This window comes from Candida orthopsilosis, assembly GCF_000315875.1.
Source record: "Candida orthopsilosis Co 90-125, chromosome 2 draft sequence".
NCBI classification, from domain to species: domain Eukaryota; kingdom Fungi; phylum Ascomycota; class Pichiomycetes; order Serinales; family Debaryomycetaceae; genus Lodderomyces; species Lodderomyces orthopsilosis.
In genome coordinates this window covers 331,062-348,582 of record NC_018295.1, presented here as the reverse complement: position 1 = coordinate 348,582, position 17,521 = coordinate 331,062, and the positions used below count along the sequence as shown (strand labels likewise).

The following is a 17,521-nucleotide window of genomic DNA, read 5'->3' as shown; positions in this document are numbered from 1 at the left end:
TTATAGAGATAGCAAATGCTTCTGCAAACATTGCAAATATTCCAAATCATTTTCATTCTTCATTTTACCCAGTTGTAGATTGGAATCAGTCCAGAATCTATAACCATCGACTTCATAATGGTCGAGTAGTTTATGCTCAGGAATTTCGTCGAAATTGTCAGCACTGTAACCCAACAATGCACCAGTTACATAGGTCCAACATTTAGCAACCTCGGTGTAGTTGTAACCTCCACCACCTAGCACCATAACTGGTATGTTTACTCTCTCAATCAATAATCGTATTGTCTCCAGATACCCCTGGATTGTCATGTTCCACTCATTACTAGGGTCTGTATTAAGCCCATCACATCCTAATTGCACAACCAAGTACTCCGGTTGATGCTTATCGATCAAGTGAAATACTACATTCTGGAGGATCCATAACATACCTTCATCGGTCAAACCTCGCTTTGTAGGTACATTATACATCCCAGAAACAGAATCCTCTAACTTTCCTGACCCTGCTGGAAAAAACCCAACGTCACATCTATGCACCGAACAAGTTGCAACTTTCTTTGAATATTTAAATGCTTCAGCCACTCCATCACCATTATGCAAATCCAAATCTAAATAGAAAACATTACCGGAAAACATCTTGCGAATGGTGGTTATTCCAAGAACGATGTCGTTTATGTAGCAAAAACCTGAGCATTTAGAGCGATGACAATGGTGTCTACCACCATACCAATTTATTCCGATGACCCTACCAGATCCAATTTCTATGGAACTGTGCGCTATTTTTCTTGCTAGTTGTATTGTAGAAGCAGCAGTTAAATTCACGTAATAACGCATAAATGGGAATGGACAACAATCGAATGCAAGTCCGTATTTTTCATCATTACTGTCATCAAGCAATTCGTCTTCCTTATCACCCAAACCTTCAAATTCTTCAGATACAGACTCCATAATCTCTTTGTAATCTTCCGATTGCTTGTCAAGATCGTCTCTAGGTCGTTGCAACTCCTTTATGAAATCTGTGTCATGGTATTGTTCCAATAATGCCCATTCGATGGGAATAATTGGTAAGATTTCGACTTGCTGATCTAGTTTATAAGCATGAAGTAAACCTTGAACAAATGACTGTCGTTGTTTGTTACACGGTAGTTCGTCAGCTAGTGTAGTTAATAAATCAGAATGTGTGAGGATAATATGGTTCATATTCGACCTTTTGAGGATAAAAGTTGAAGTGCGTCTTATTTTTACATCTATAAACTATAAACGAGTTTACTAAAAGTTTATACATCACCATTTTATTACTATATCATTCTCTTTGCAGTATCTTCCCACAATAGGTTTTAAAATAGCATCTACTTGCTTATACCAATCATCGCTTCCAATCATGAAAAACATAAGTTGGTTATCTACATTATTTTCATCTATGCAATTATTAACAGTCTTTTGGTACGTTAAGATATTCAAGATATCACGAACCAACATCACTGCCTTATTAAATAGACCCCTTTCAAGCAATTTTTGCAAATATGTTCCAAAGTAGACCACGTCGTCTTCATGTGGACCCCCTTGATTCAAGGATGTATTTACCCAATCTCTGACTTTGTAACGTAATTCAGAAGCAGTTACCTGGTTATTTAAGAACAAAGGCAAGCCGAACAATTTAGGTTGTTGTTTTGTCCACTGAGGAGTCACTTCTTTAACCTCGACCTTAGCCTTCTCAACCTTTCGGGTAACCTTAGCACGCATAGGCACTAAGTCGAATTTTTTAATCTTTTGCTTGTACTCTATGTCCTTTAGGACATCAGCTTTGATCGAAGATGGTAACTGATTCAATAAAGACGAATCATATGACTGTGAGTCATCATAAACAGATTCCGGTTTAGGCTTCTTCACAGGGGAAGCAACGGGCGTAGATTTTCTCTTTGGTAGTGGCCTCGTTGGCGATTCAATTATTCGAACATATTTTGCAGTACCTCCTTGAGTCGGAATTAGCTGCTGTAAGTAGGCTTTTCCCTTACCTGGACTTTTTTCCTTCAAAAGATCCCTTCTTCTCAATTCGCTTTCCAACTCACGACGAATGTCCAACGGCAAAGACTCGAATACTTCCCAATCTATTTGTTGTCCATCGGCAAATGGATCTAGAAAATTTGTTGGGGTATTCCTCTTGCGGCGAGGACCAAATGGTAGCTTCGCGAAACTGACACTACCTTCGTTAGGGCAGTTTCTCTTAATCGGACCCTCAAAAGGATCTTCTCTTGGACTGCGAAAAGACATTAAATCTTTGCTTGGACTAGGATCCCGACTCACAGCTCCAAACGGTAATTTCATTTGCTTTGAGCTCTTGACTGATTCAGCCTCTTTCAAGTTGGTCATACTAACAGATATACCTCGCAAATCCTGGACAGGTGTATTAAGCATTCTGTACAATACTTTTATCTCACTTCCTATGACTCCCCAATCGTTAGTTGCCACTCCAAGTCTCGATGATTTATTGGTAAAGTCAACCTCTCCCATACCTAGAAATTTGGCAGTTACAACACTTGCACCAGCTCTTCTTTTTGCTAGTTTTAGAGTCAAAGTAGAGCCACACACACCCAAATTAATCATTCTTTGGTACAATTCCTTTGCCAACCTCATAAAAAAGTCATCCAACTCCTCAACTGTATCAAATCGAATACCAAAATTTACATCAACAGAAATGGACTTCCTTCCTAAAACAACTTCGGGGTTGGAGGTGTCGATTTCGATACTGGTGTGGTCTATACCTCGTGTATATTGATACATTTTGGTACCTGTCTTTTCACCTAAAAGCTGAATCAATCTTGAAGAGGATATCGGCAAAATGTCTTCAATCTTGGGTGGCGACTTTCCAATTTCTGGCTCTAGTTTCTCCAATATACCCCTACCAACCCCAGGTAAATCTTTTACCGGGACCAACCGCAAAAATTCGGCAACGCCATTGAATAAAGAAAACTGTCCATCTGGCTTGGCCCTTCTTAATGCCAATTTTGCAAGTAAGACGTTGGAGGCCAGCCCAACACTCACACTACAGTTTGTTAGTTGGTAAACATGCTTTCTGATTAAGGAACTAAGTTCCTTGACCGTTTCCTCCACCCTCTTCTCTGACTTATTGCAATAAGATGTCGCATCAACCAAAACCTCATCAATAGACACCGGATATATTGCGTCAAAGTAGTTACAACTCACGAGGTAGTTGTAAAACTCACTTGAGTACCTCTCATACGCCTCAAATTCATAGTTTAATAAAATCAAGTCGGGACATAGCTTTTGCGCCAGTCTCAACCACATACCATTCCTGACACCAAACTTTCTCGCAACATAATTACAACTAGCAACGTCTGACGTATTTCCCCCATGACCAACAGCGATTGGGTCTTTATTGATATCCAAATCTGGGTGCTTTAAGCAAGATGCCGTGGCAAAGAAACAATCAAAGTCAATATGCATTATAACTTTGGACTCAGAAATGTTTCCATGAAACGGATCTTGTGTTGGCTTATGGAGATTTTCCTTAATGATTTTTCTTAAAAATTTCAATCTTAAATTAGCTTTCCACATACTCAAATAATGCAATCTTGAGTTTGCAAAGAAACCCGCTAAGAAGTCAGGATGTCTTGCATCTAACACATATCTTCCTTTCACTTTGTGCACACCCTTGGCAGATCCAGAAAGAGGGGTAACTTGAAACTCCGGAATGTCCTCACTTAAGCTCTCTCCACCAGTTCTTTGCTCCTCAGCTCCCTTCTCAAACTGTTGCAGCTTTTGCAACACATTTTCTTCATCTGGTAACAATGTGGACCCAAAATCATCCTCTTCGTCTAACTCTTCCAATTCAGCTTCAGCTTCATCTTTGACCACATCAACTGGTGCTGGCCCATCTTCAGGAGTTTCTACATCATCTTCGTTCGCATTAGCCGCTTCGGGATTTTCCAGTTGAAAGTCTAGATGTTTTTGATTGTACACTACATCCAAAATGAGTCGATACTGCTGCCAATCCAAAAGGCGATCTGCCTCAACACAATCAACAACCCACTGTGCTTTCACCACTCGGCAATTCTTAAACATTACTTTTTTCTTTGGTGTCAAACGATCACAAACGATGTGAGTTGCACTAGATTTGTTTGGCAAATAGCTTAAGAACTTTCCGCCACGAAGAATTACCAACCGATGTATTTCGTTGATTGATGGTTTGGTGTGCCCATTCACAAATATTGTACATCCAGAGAATATGGGCAGGGGCTGCAGATTTTGATTTTGAAGTTTCCTTCTTTCTCGATCCCATTTGACATAAGCCTCATCTTGTCTTTGTTGTTTCATCCGTTTGGAGTCAAAATATGTGCGGTAATCACCAAATTCGTGAAGTTTACCAATAACACTTTCATCCTTTTCACTTTCGGATGATTCGCCATCAACTTCGTTAAGATGATTAGAGTGAGTAGAAGCAGAGTTAGACGCGACTTGGTTGCTATCATCAACAGCTTCTCTACCTTGATTTTGCTCGTTTTCAGCCAAGTTCAAGATATCCTCATCCAACCCATCATTAAACGGGTCAGTACTAGCAGAACTAAGTATTGAGGGTAATCTTTTAGGCGTGGAAGCCTCTTGAAATGATAGTTCATTCTGTCCCTGCGATTGAGTAAGGCCATTGATGTGAGATATTAGCGTTTCATCATGTAAACTTTTCAAAAAAATCAGATATTGACTTTCATTCAACTCCTCCCCTTCACCCTTCGCCATTTGATCTACCTGCTCCTTGTGTTTATACTGGACATTATCCATAGACTTGATACAGCTTGCCTGTTATCAGTAGCAAATACACGTGTCGTGTAACTTTTCCAATGAAATTCTAGACATCTCTCACAGAGAGAAAGCGAGTGAGTCTAAAAATAAATCACAACAATCTAAAAGAGAGATCAAAAAGTCATTCAAAAAAATCTTAAACACGTATACTTTACATCTTACAAAGGCTCTACCTTAGCTGTATTAGAGACGATAAATACTAAAATACAATGGTATGTGCCTACTTTGAATGTTAGAGTCAACAAGTGCCTTCATTCCTCAGTGAAGAGTAGCAATATTAGGCTTCTTTATTGCTACCCAGACACGCTTGTGATTTTAACTCTTGTGCTTCATAAATGTGTCGTACTAACAGTATTATCTAGGCTGAAAAATTATCAGAACAACAAATTGCTGAATTTAAAGAAGCTTTCTCATTGTTTGACAAGGATAGCGATGGCAAAATAACCACCAAAGAGTTAGGTACAGTTATGAGATCCTTGGGACAAAACCCATCGGAAAGTGAATTGACAGATATGGTCAATGAAGTCGATGTCAATTCAGATGGATCAATTGATTTCCCAGAGTTTTTAACTATGATGGCTAGAAAGATGAGAGACACTGATTCTGAAGCTGAGATTGCTGAAGCTTTCAAAGTGTTTGACAGAAATGGGGATGGAAAGATAAGTGCTGCTGAATTGAGACATGTGCTTACGTCCATTGGTGAAAAATTGTCTGATGCAGATGTCGATCAAATGATTAAGGAAGCTGATACCAACAACGATGGTGAAATTGATATTCAAGAGTTTACTCAATTGTTGGCCGCTAAGTAAGAGGTGGTATTGTTAGAATAGTAATAGTTTAATTGATTTAAGATAATTGATATTGATTTAAACTCAGGCATGGATTTTTGTAGAGTATTGGTTGTAGATCTTCTTCTCTGCGTAGTGATTCAAAACTCGGTAACAAAAAAATCTACACCCTAGTAAAGCATTACAATTATGGGTAACAGCAGACACATATGGACAATAGCTTAAGATCGTTGATAAAAACTTACGAGCTAGAGTCAAGTACTTTACCTGTACATCACCATCAAGAGTTTGAATTGGCTTCTACCTCACAGCCATTATCACAACGAAGTAACTACATGCCTTATTCAAACAACGGCAACAGCACACGAAATGGTCAAAAATATGTACCACCACATCGACTCAAGTCCAAAAAGGAGGCTAATGAAAATCACAGCACAAAAAATGGCACTCACTTGCCAGGAGAGGATGAATTGACTAAACGACAAGAAAGATTCAACTCAAAGAACGTCACTAATTTGACAGAGGAGGAGAAATTGGTTAAAAGACGGGAAAGGTTCAGCACGAAAAATGATAAACGTAAACAACCCCATAATTACGGTCTTATCAGTAGAGGAGAGGATACACGCTTGAAGGATTCCGAGGCTCTACGAGAGGAATATTTTCTTGTTATATTACATCAATTTATTAAATATACTTCAACCAACACGTCAAAGTCCTTATCTGAAGCATTCAAGAGGGTAAGGGACCTGAACCCAAAGGATTTTGAGAATGCTCAAGCTTTGAAGTCCAATATAGAAAACAATAAGCAAACAATCACCATGGAGTCATTAACAATGTCGCTAAGAAAGTTACGAGAAAGTTTGTTACATTTGAAACCATCCCCTTTCCATAAAAAGGTGTTTTTATTCTCCACGCGTATTTCATATTGCTGTGGTCAATATCAGACTTATATCCCAAGTATCAATTACTTGCTACTATATAAAAACGATTTAAAGTTATCTAATTTGGAGACTGAAGAAGTTGCAGTGATATTGACCTTACATTTAACTCATTTTAATAATAACACGCCTAAAGCTGTTCAAGTTTACTTTCGATATATACCAAATCGTAAGGATGTGTTACAAATAATACGGTGCTGGATACAAAAAGATTACTATAATTGGAACAAAATATATAATCTGATGGAGAGCTTTGCTGTGAAGGCCATGATGAGATTGGGCCTACCGAAAATGCTAAATCACATGACCAAAAGCTTGAGCTCGAGCTATTTTACTATGAAAAAGTCGGTGATTGAAAGCGAATTACTTCCTGATGATGTGGAATACGAAGAGCTAATCAATAACTACAAGGTGAATTGGACTGTTGATGATGGAGGTGTAGTAACTTTGAGAAGGCGGCAAAGTAAGAAGGAAAAATAAACCCAAAGTTTACACGGGAAGGGATTACCTCTTTTACCTCTCTGACTGATCTAGATAGATTTATACTGAATATGTTTTAATTGTAATGCATTAGTTGAGCTTTTGATTAACCAAAGGGTAATCCAAACAAAAAAAAAAAGTAAAAGTTAGTAGTGATCCCCTCACCAATATAGAACAACACCAAATCATTTCCGCTCATATCGGCATCATCCATCCACCTGACGAAATTTACAGTACCCGACGCACCCCAATAGCACTGCAGTTATGTTCAAGTTTGATTCAATAAACGATAGTCTGCGACCCAAGCTTCCTGAGCTGATAAAGATTGATGACATCACATCAGGAAAGATAGATCCACAACTTATATATAATGAAATAGAACGTTTGAAAGCAGAGATAAATATACTAAGAAACGAAATGTCAATGTTTCTACAGGCATTAGCCACAGTACCTGAATCTAATTCACCACAAGAATATTATCGCACTACAATGTCGAGGTTGGAAATTGTACAACAAAGTATTCAAGAGTACTGCGAGCGATATAACAAGCTTTTGCCAATCATAAACTTAGCGCAGATTAAGCTAGGTCATGAAGTTGAGGCTCCACCCGTGAACAAGGCTAAACCTAACCAGCCACAACAAAATAACAAAGTCAAGACTGGGTCCAAAACGCCTTCGTCAACGGAACCTGGTGTTCAAGGACAGAGTGCAAATCTCAATCAATCATCAACTAATAATGGAAATGGGAATGCATCAAAGAATGTAAAGAAGCCAATCAAAAGAGGAAGTCAGACGAATAAAATTACCGAAGGAACGTCGACACAACCAATAGTTATATAGCTAATACAACTTTATCACTTATCTTGTGAGTTGAGGCCACATACTGATCTAAACATCACATAAGACTTCGTAGACCCGTGATTGTGCGAGCTATTCTTCTCCCACTTCTGTTAGTGGAACTTTTATGTAGGAGCCTATTCAGGTCAAAGCTGTGAACGTCATTGCTTCATAAACTAGACCCAGGTTTTCTCTTAGCTCCCCACATTAGAAAATGCTATCATAATTGGTGTGTTCAGTGTCTTGTATTCCTATTGGGTTTATTTGATTGCTGTATATATATATTGTTTTTGTACACAAAGACCAAATGACAATAATTAAAAGGAGTTTACAGTATATATATTCAACAAAGATTCCATTGATTTATAACCATATATAATAATCACTTCAAGACATAAGGTAGACCTATTAGAGTTGACATTGATTAGAACACATAGACACGCCTTAAACTCCAATTGAAATGTTTGAATCACTTGTAGCCAATTTAATCAATAGATTTCTCGGATCATACATTGAGAATTTTGATCCAAAGCAACTAAACATTGGAATATGGAGTGGTGATGTTAAACTTCGGAACTTGAGATTGAAAAAGGAAAGTCTCGATAAATTTAAATTACCAATCGATGTCAAGTTTGGGCACTTGGGAGAATTGACATTGCAAATTCCATGGTCGAATTTAAAGTCTAAACCAGTACGAATTATAATTGAAGATCTATATGTTTTAGCTTCTCCTATAATCTTGCAAGACTACGATGAAGAAGACGATGAGAAAAGACAACAGGCTTTAAAGGAGTCGAGGTTGAAAGATCTAGAGGCAATTCTCGAAGCAAAAGGAGAGGAGTTGGGTAGAGATCTCGCAGATGAAACTTTTGCTGAGTCCTTGGTGAAGAAAATCGTTGATAATCTTCAAGTCACAATTAAGAAAATACACGTCAGGTATGAAGACCAATCTGTCTTGACGGAAAAACCATACACGTTGGGATTGTCATTAGAAGAGCTTTCAGCAGTCTCAACAGATGAGAATTGGAAGCCATCCTTCATAGCAATTACACAGGCTTTCACCAGAAAACTACTCACATTGAAAAGTTTATACTGCTACATGGAAACTAAGGATCCACAATTGTATTCAGACCTTGACAAGGAAGGACAATTGAAGGAATTTAAAGCCACAAATGATTGCCAAGAGTACTTGATGAAGCCAATAAGTGGTAACGGAAAACTTACTATTCATAAGCTCGGGGCTACTGAGTTGCATCCTCACTTGGACACAGATCTTTTCTTCGAGGAGTTTGGTTTAGAGTTGAACGAACAACAGTATGAAGATATTTTGTGGACTGCCTCAAAGTTCAGGTGGTATTCCAAAACAGCCAAATTTCGAAAATTTAGACCAAAAGTGCCACCTAGTGAGGATCCCAAAGCATGGTTCAAATATGCGGCTGAATGTGTGTTGAATGAAATACACGAAAAGAATTATAAATGGAGCTGGGATCATTTTGCAAAAAGAAGAGACGAAAGGAAGGATTATATCAAATTGTGGAAGTTAAAGTTAGAAAAGAAGCTTAACGAAGATGAACAAAAACAGCTTCAGAACCTCGAACAGACGCTTTCCTTTGATGACATTAAGCTATACCGCTCACTTGCTAGGAATGAACTTAGAAAGGAAGGAAGTAAAGCAAAACTTTATGATACAGAGTCAGCCGAAAAGAATGAACAGCAGAGAAAAGGATGGTTCTCAGGCTGGTGGGGAGGAGGAAATACAACTACGCAAGGAGATGAACAACAGAAAACCATGGGCGCAGATGGAGAGCACATCGATCTTTCCTTGACCGACGACCAAAGAAAAACACTTTATGACACTATAGATTACGACGAGGAGGCTGAAATCTCAACCGTGGACCTTCCAGATGATTGTGTAAAAGTTCGCGTTTCAGCTGCATTGAATAAAGGAGGCTTGGTTGTGAGACGAAATGACCGGACGAATTTGGCCGATGTTGCATTTGAAGGTTGCAAAGCACATTTTTACCAAAGACCAAACTCCTTTCTTGCTGGCTTTCAAATGCTCGAGTTTAAGGTTGAAGATGGAACTGGCTCCAGTATCTACAATCATGTTGTAAGTGTCAAGCAAGCAATTCCCAACGCGGATTCAGGCAAAAGCGAATCTTCAACTCCTTTTTTCCAAATACAATATGAACAGAATCCCCTCGATGGCTCAGCTGACTCGAAATTGTTAGGCTCGTTAAAGTCAATGACTATTTTCTACAATTCGAAATTCATTGAAGAGTTGATTCGATTTTTCACGCCCCCCAAGATTCACTTAGATACCGTAGGGGCCATAATGAATGCTGCAGAATCTACAGTTGAAGGACTAACTTCCCAAACCAGAATGGGACTTGAGTACGCTCTTGAAGAACACAAAACAATTAATGTAAACTTGGATTTGCAAACACCATTATTGATCATGCCATTGGACCCATCTAGCTACAAATCTCCTGTGGCTATATTAGATGCAGGTCATATAAATGTTGTAAGCGAGTTGGTTGAAAAGTCCAAGATCAAGGAGTATAAAGATAAGGAAAAATATACTGAGGATGATTGGAAGAGCCTCAACGAATTATTATACGACCAATTCAAGTTTAGCTTAGAAGATGCTCAATTCTTTGTCGGTCATACAATCAAGTCAACAATGGAACAGCTTTATTCCCACGATAAACCAAGACCAGCTTTAATGCTCGATAATTTCAACGTAAATTTCAATCTTGGCTTGTCAATTTTGCCGGATGCACAAAATTTGGCAAAGATTAGACTAGGGGGAAATGTTCCCAAGCTTCAGCTAGCCATGAATGACTTCCAGTATAAAACTATACTCAGCATACTTGATGCAGCTATTCCCGAAACTGCCTTTGATTCATCAGACGAGTCAAGTGTCTTTGAGGCATATGGTGATGACCATTCAGGACAAGAAATTGATATAGATGACGATCTGCTCAAGGAGGACACGAAGGAAAACGATTTACATAAGTCTACCAGCTCCGAGCAACACTTGATTGAACTAAAATTCGGCATTGATTTTATTAAGCTAAATTTATCAAGATGCATTGATGGACATACCTTGGAAGCAGAACCATTAATCGAAATAGTGGGTAATGCATTGGAATTAAATCTTTACCGAACCGAAACCGATCTACACATGAATTTGGGACTTTTAGATTTTAACATTTTAGACCATATCGAAAAGTCCAAAAAGGAGGAATTTCAGAAGCTCATCACCTCAAATACCGATAAGAATTCAACGAAAAAGTTGATCGACGTGGAGTACAACAGAAGGTTGAGAGTCGTGGACTTCAATAACAAAAAGATTGAGGTTTATGATCAGGATATTGACCTCCACCTTGCAACATTGAAATTTGTCATCACAAGAAAGTCAGTTTTGAGTATTTTAACCTTTTGTTTGAATACATTCACAGACCCCAATCAAGAGCCAACACCCGCTGATGAATTAAATCATAATCCTGAAGACACAGATGAAGCTCCACAAAAAATCAATATGAAACTTAGCCTCGACAGTGTAATTATGGTACTCAATGAAGATGGTGTTAAATTGGCAACATTCCTGTTGAATGCTGCACAGATTAAAATTTTGCTTTTGCCGGAGGCAATGGATGTATCTGGTAGCTTGGGTGCTTTGTCTCTTCTTGATGAGTTGGAACATAATAGCGACAATTCGCCACGTCATTTGATACAAATGGATGAAAACGACTTGGCAAAATTTAGTTACAAGACCTTTGATTTGCATGGTGAAAAACCATCCGAGCTCAAGTTTAATGTGAGTGCTATCTCAGTCAATTTTGTTGAAAGCTCCTTTAATAGAATAGTGAAATACGGTAATCAATTTATGCAAATGAAGGCGATTTACGATAGAACTCGAAAAGCCGCCATAAACCAAGCCACTCAATTACCAAACAAGCTTAAATTTGATGTCTTGGTTCAGGGCCCAATGATTACCTTCCCGGTTGGCAATACTGGGTTAGACAAGGTTGTTGCTAATTTAGGTGAAATATACGCACACAATGAATATCAAGGAGATTTGAATGTGATTTCAGTTGGTATAAGAAACGTTCAGCTCTTATCAGACTTCCAGGCACACGAGGTGAAGCAAAACTTGAAAGTAATCGATGATTTGGATGTTTCGTTTGATATCAATTGGTCTGAAAACTATACTAAGGACACACCAACGTTTGAAATTACTGGAAAAATGCCAGAGTTGGATGTGCACTTGACAGAATTACAAGTGAAGCTATTGACAGATATTTCAAACTCAGTTGCCACAGCATTCAATATGGACGGCGAGTCTTCCGGAATGGAGGAAATTGAAGAAGAAGCAGCTTTTGCAAATGAAGTATTGAAGCACAACACAAAGGCTATACAAGGAGACAAAGATACATCAGACAAAAAGAAGCCAGAGGAGACTTCATTGGTTCCGGAAATCCCATCTGATCATGTGATGGCAAAGGTTACATTTGAAGTTCCACGTATTTCATTGTCCCTTTATAACAATACTGCTGATTTAAGTGATATAAAACAGGCACAGTTGTCCAGTTTTTCACTCAATGAAGTAAAGATAAACTTCAATTCGAAACAGGATACACTGTTCAGGGCCAACTTAGCCATCAAATCCTTTGTCGTTGAAGACACCAGACAGCATACCGAGAGCAAGTTTCCGGTTATCATACCAGCTGCTGACGACGTGGAAAATCAATTCCTGTTGCAAGTATCTTCAGATATTGTAGCAGAAAGCAAGAGTCTAGCATTAATATTGACAGTGGAGAAACCGAAAGCAATTTTGGCACTTGACTATTTGTTCGACTTACAAGCATTCTTTGATATTGCCATTCCATCCACCGAAAAACCTTCTGTCGATAAAAACCAACCACGAAAATCTGTAACACTGATTCCTGAGGTAAAGAATACTACCCAAAATGTTCAAACACACTTTGGATTTTCAGTTAACATTATTAAGCCATCGATTTTCCTTTTAGCTGATGATACCAAAGCTGATACCGAAGCGATAGCTTTCAAAGTTGAGCAGATTTCAATCTCCAAGCAGAACATTATATCATTGGCAACTAGCAAGGTTGGGTTGTATTTGACTCGAATGGATAATCCAAAGAACTCCAGGTACAGGATCATTGATGATTTCTCCATTTCTTTTGCATATGATGATAGAAGATCTTCTCCAGGGAATTATTTGGATAGTGTTGAAGCTTCTATAGATCCTTTGGTGATTAGAGTATCAGTCAGGGATGTTAGATTAGGATTGGCAATTCTTCAACGTGTGAACGACTTGTATGCAAAACATCAAGATACATTGAATGCAAGGAACGCTGACAACAAGCTGATATCGAATAGCATTGAAGATGAATCATTATCAACAAGTGCCTCCCAGCAGTTAGTGAAGGGTGAATCCGATCAAATAACTGGAAGCGAAATTGTGAAAGGTGAGGAATTGACTGCAAGCTTTGGTGGGTTGAGATTTGTATTGATCGGGGATGTTTCGGAATTGCCCGTGTTAGATATGAATGTGAATCCATTTGAGGTTAGGGCAATTAACTGGTCGACTGATTTAAGTGCAGAGATACATTTAGAGACCTTTGTCAACATCTTCAACTATTCCAAATCTGCTTGGGAACCTTTGATAGAAACTTGGCCTATTGCTATTTATGCCTCAAAAACTCAAGATCCAAATTCGAAGTTATTTCTTGAATGTGTATCGAGAGAGGTGGCCCAAGTTACTGTCACGTCTAGATCAGTGGCTTTATTATCCCAGGTGCAGTACCTTTTGAGTAGTGATGAAAAATTGAAACCAAGAGGCGAAGACTATCCATTCTTGATAGTTAATGATACTGGCTTAGATTTGACTGTATGGACCAATGGAAATAAAGCAGAGACCGAGACAAAGGTGAAGTATGGTGAGTCAAAACCCTGGGCTTTTGAGGATTGGAGAAAGATCCGTGAAAATTTAGATGTCAACACAGCAAACACGTTGGACGTTGCTTTTGACAATGGCGAGTATGAAGATCTTGAACATTTGTCAGCTGCTAAAGAGGGGGAGGATTTGCATGTTTTGTATCCTGCAGTTGAAGGTGTACATAATAGACTTTCTGTTTTGATAAGCTTGCGTGAAGATAATGTCAAGGTTATCACTCTTAGATCGACAATTGTTCTCGAAAATGACTCAGAAGTACCAATTACCGTCGAAATACTTGATGAAGAGCGGGCAGAAATTCAAATTGAATCAAAGAGTGCTCTTTCTGTCCCTATCAATCTTGCATACAGTGGAAAGTTCAGAGTCAAGCCTAAGCTACACACGTCGTATGATTGGTCAGAAGGGGAGATTTATTGGAAAGATGCTATGGAGAGTGAGCTTTCGTTAAGATGTCCAGCTATGACAAGAGGCGACACATCTGTTTTCAATTTTCAAGCAAAGGCCGTTTTTGACAGAAACGAACCATTGGCACAAGTATATCCTCATATGAAGTTTGTGATCTCAGCACCGCTTGAGATTGAAAACTTGTTGCCTTACGATTTTGATTATCGATTGTATGATAAAAACTCGAGACGTGAATGGACAGGAAGTGTAAAAAAGGGCGTCAAGAGTTATGTCCACGTCGTCAGCTTGAAAAATTTGTTGCTTCTCAGTATTCAGCCCCGAAATTGTAACTATAGCAAGTCGGAGTTTGCTGTCATCAATGGAGGTTCGCGCAGTGATTTCCGAAGAGAAAACACGTTAAAACTAAAAGGTGAAGACATTTTAAGGTTGAATATATTTTACCCACGAAAGCAAGCTGATAGCACAAGTTTGAAGGTTGTTATCTATAGTCCTTATGTGATCTTAAATAGATCCAATTTGAACATAATTGCCAATGAAAAGAATAATCAATTTGTGTCGTTGGCAAAGACTTCTAGTTCAGAACAAATTTATCCAACAATGTTTTCTTTCTTCAAGCTTGACGATCGAAAGAATAGAGCAATTATCAAAACAGAAGAAACAGTTTGGTCACGTCCGATGAGTTTTGATGCTATTGGCCAAGCCAGCGAGTTGAGGTTACAGCTCTTGGGCAAGCAAAAAGAAATTAATTTAGGTGTAACCATCCTGGAAGGTGAAGGTATCTACAACTTAACTAAAACAATCACTATCACACCGAGGTATGTTGTGATCAACAAGCTTCTGGAAAGTATCAGTTTAGCAGAAGAAGGATCCATTAAGGAGATTAATACAATGCCAGATGCTTTGCTACCCCTCTATGGCTTGCGTTGCGTGGACAAAAAGAACTTGATAATGAAGTTGGGACAAACTTCTAGATGGTCGCAACCATTCTGCATTGACAATGTTGGTCAGTTGTACATCAAGGTACAAAAGAGTAACGTAGGACAAGTGTTGGTCAAAGTAACTATGTTACTTGAAGATGCAACTATGTTTGTACATATCGAAAATGCCAACAACCAATGGCCGTATTCGATCAAGAACTACACCAATGAAGAATTCTACATATACCAAACTAATCCTAATATAAACGCGGACGGGGAGATAGTGAAACGAGACACAGTTTATAAACCCATATACTACCGCGTTCCTCCAAAAAGTGTCATGCCATATGCATATGATTATCCCAATGGTCTCGTTAAGGAAATCATTGTGAGATCACACGGTCGTGAAAGAGGAGTTAATTTAGCTGAAATCGGTAACCTTCGTCCATTCAGATTACCATCAACGGATTCCCAGTCGCAGCAAATTGTTGATCTCAACGTTGTTGCTGATGGTCCTACTCAATGCTTGGTAATTACTGACTATGATCCTTCACAAAGCTTATATCAAATAAAGAATGAAACCGCGTCTAGCTCCTCATTGCCATCTAATCAAGATCAATTTGTTGAAGCAGATATTGAGGACAATTATCATACCAAGGTGGTGACAAATTTCGATGGTCTTGGAATTTCGTTGATCAATACAAGGGACCAAGAGCTTTGCTATGTCACTTTGAGAGGTATCGAATTCAGATACAACGAGTCAAACTTGTACCAAAACTTTAGTGCTAAACTCAAGTGGGTTCAAATTGATAATCAACTTTATGGTGGCATTTTCCCAATTATACTTTATCCATCAGTCATACCAAAAACAGGAAAGGAATTGAATGAACATCCTGCACTTTCAGCATCAATCTGTCGAGTTAAAGACGATTCTCATGGGGTAGTGTTTATCAAGTACGCAACCACGCTTATGCAAGAGTTGAATTTCGAACTCGATGAAGATTTCTTGTTTGCAATGCTTGACTTTGTTAAGTTCCCAGGAGCTTCATGGAACAAAGAGCAGGTAAATAGACTCTGTGATGATAATTTGGATATTCCTGAACCCCTGAAACTAAGCAACAGCAGTGATATTTATTTTGAAGCTTTGCATTTGCAACCTATTCAAGCAAACATATCGTTTGTGAGAACGGAAAGACTCAATGCCGAGGACAAGACCAACAGTCAGAATACAGTGATGTTCTTCTTGAATATACTCACAATGGCAATTGGAAATATTAATGACGCACCAATCAAGTTGAATGCTTTGTTTATTGAAAATATTAGAGCGCCAACACCAATATTGGTTGAGTCGATCAAGACCCATTATAGTCAAGCATTTTTCTATCAACTTTACAATATTGTGGGATCGGCTGACTTTTTAGGTAATCCAGTTGGATTGTTCAACCTTCTTTCTTCAGGTGTGATGGATATATTTTATGAACCTTACCAAGGTTACGTTTTAACCGATAGTCCTCAGGAGCTTGGTATAGGGTTGGCAAAGGGAGGCCTCAGTTTCATGAAAAAATCAGTGTTTGGATTTTCGGATTCTATAGCTAAAGTTACCGGATCCATTGCTAAAGGGTTGACAGTGGCAACCATGGATTCCAAGTTTCAAGAACGCCGTCGTTTGCAAACGCGTAGGAACAGAGCCAATCATGCTGTATATGGTTTCACTACTGGGGCAAATTCGTTTATTGAGGCGGTGTCATCAGGAATTGGCGGTATTGCTGCTGCACCATTGGAAGGTGCAGACGAGGATGGCGCGGCTGGGTTCTTTAAAGGTATCGGTAAAGGTATAATTGGCTTACCAACAAAGACTGCCATTGGTTTCTTCGATTTGGCGTCTAATGTTAGTGAGGGCATCAGAAACACAACAACTGTTTTTGATGGCGAGAAGCTTGATAGAATTAGGTTGCCTAGATACATCAATCCCGACGAGGTGGTTAAACCATACAATGAAAGAGAAGCCCAAGGTCAATTTTGGATGCACGGTATCGATGGTGGGATTTGCTGGAACCACACTTATTTGGCTCATTTATTACTTCCCGGAGACGAAATGGCAGTGTTGGTGACATTGAAAGATATCATTTTGTTTGACATCAAAACACTCCAGTCGAGATGGGTTGTAAGATTTGATCAAGTTAAATCTATTTCAGTGGAATCTACTGGATTGACCATTGAATTGAAGAATAGAAAAGGTCCATTTATTCCAATTCCGGATCGAAAGAATAGAACCTATTTGTATCAAAAAATTGGAATTGCAGTGAAGGAGTACAATAAGTTTTGCCGAGTCACGTTATAGTTTCGAAAGTGTGTATA

The 17,521-nt window shown here is 38.7% G+C and overlaps 6 protein-coding genes across 6 annotated transcripts; 4 read left to right on the top strand and 2 right to left on the bottom strand. All coding sequences in view use genetic code 12, as the record gives it.

Moving 5' to 3' along the window:
* Positions 1–1,197, bottom strand: CORT_0B01630 (Hos1 histone deacetylase; the record flags this gene model as incomplete). The annotated part of the gene is made up of 1 exon (XM_003867272.1): positions 1–1,197. One exon carries the CDS (start codon positions 1,195–1,197, stop codon positions 1–3), a length of 1,197 nt encoding a protein of 398 aa, XP_003867320.1.
* An 84-nt stretch (positions 1,198–1,281) lies between these two features.
* On the bottom strand, positions 1,282–4,794 carry CORT_0B01620 (Rev1 protein; the record flags this gene model as incomplete). Its single annotated transcript, XM_003867271.1, has 1 exon — positions 1,282–4,794. One exon carries the CDS (start codon positions 4,792–4,794, stop codon positions 1,282–1,284), a length of 3,513 nt encoding a protein of 1,170 aa, XP_003867319.1.
* A 230-nt stretch (positions 4,795–5,024) lies between these two features.
* Positions 5,025–5,624, top strand: CORT_0B01610 (Cmd1 calmodulin; the record flags this gene model as incomplete). Its single annotated transcript, XM_003867270.1, has 2 exons — positions 5,025–5,027; positions 5,178–5,624. The coding sequence occupies 2 exons, from the start codon at positions 5,025–5,027 to the stop codon at positions 5,622–5,624; spliced, it is 450 nt and encodes a 149-aa protein (XP_003867318.1).
* A 188-nt stretch (positions 5,625–5,812) lies between these two features.
* CORT_0B01600 (hypothetical protein) lies at positions 5,813–7,021 on the top strand (the record flags this gene model as incomplete). The annotated part of the gene is made up of 1 exon (XM_003867269.1): positions 5,813–7,021. The coding sequence occupies one exon, from the start codon at positions 5,813–5,815 to the stop codon at positions 7,019–7,021; it is 1,209 nt and encodes a 402-aa protein (XP_003867317.1).
* Positions 7,022–7,285: 264 nt separating this feature from the next.
* Positions 7,286–7,861, top strand: CORT_0B01590 (hypothetical protein; the record flags this gene model as incomplete). The annotated part of the gene is made up of 1 exon (XM_003867268.1): positions 7,286–7,861. The coding sequence occupies one exon, from the start codon at positions 7,286–7,288 to the stop codon at positions 7,859–7,861; it is 576 nt and encodes a 191-aa protein (XP_003867316.1).
* Positions 7,862–8,318: 457 nt separating this feature from the next.
* On the top strand, positions 8,319–17,504 carry CORT_0B01580 (Vps13 protein; the record flags this gene model as incomplete). Its single annotated transcript, XM_003867267.1, has 1 exon — positions 8,319–17,504. One exon carries the CDS (start codon positions 8,319–8,321, stop codon positions 17,502–17,504), a length of 9,186 nt encoding a protein of 3,061 aa, XP_003867315.1.
* Positions 17,505–17,521: the final 17 nt, after the last annotated feature.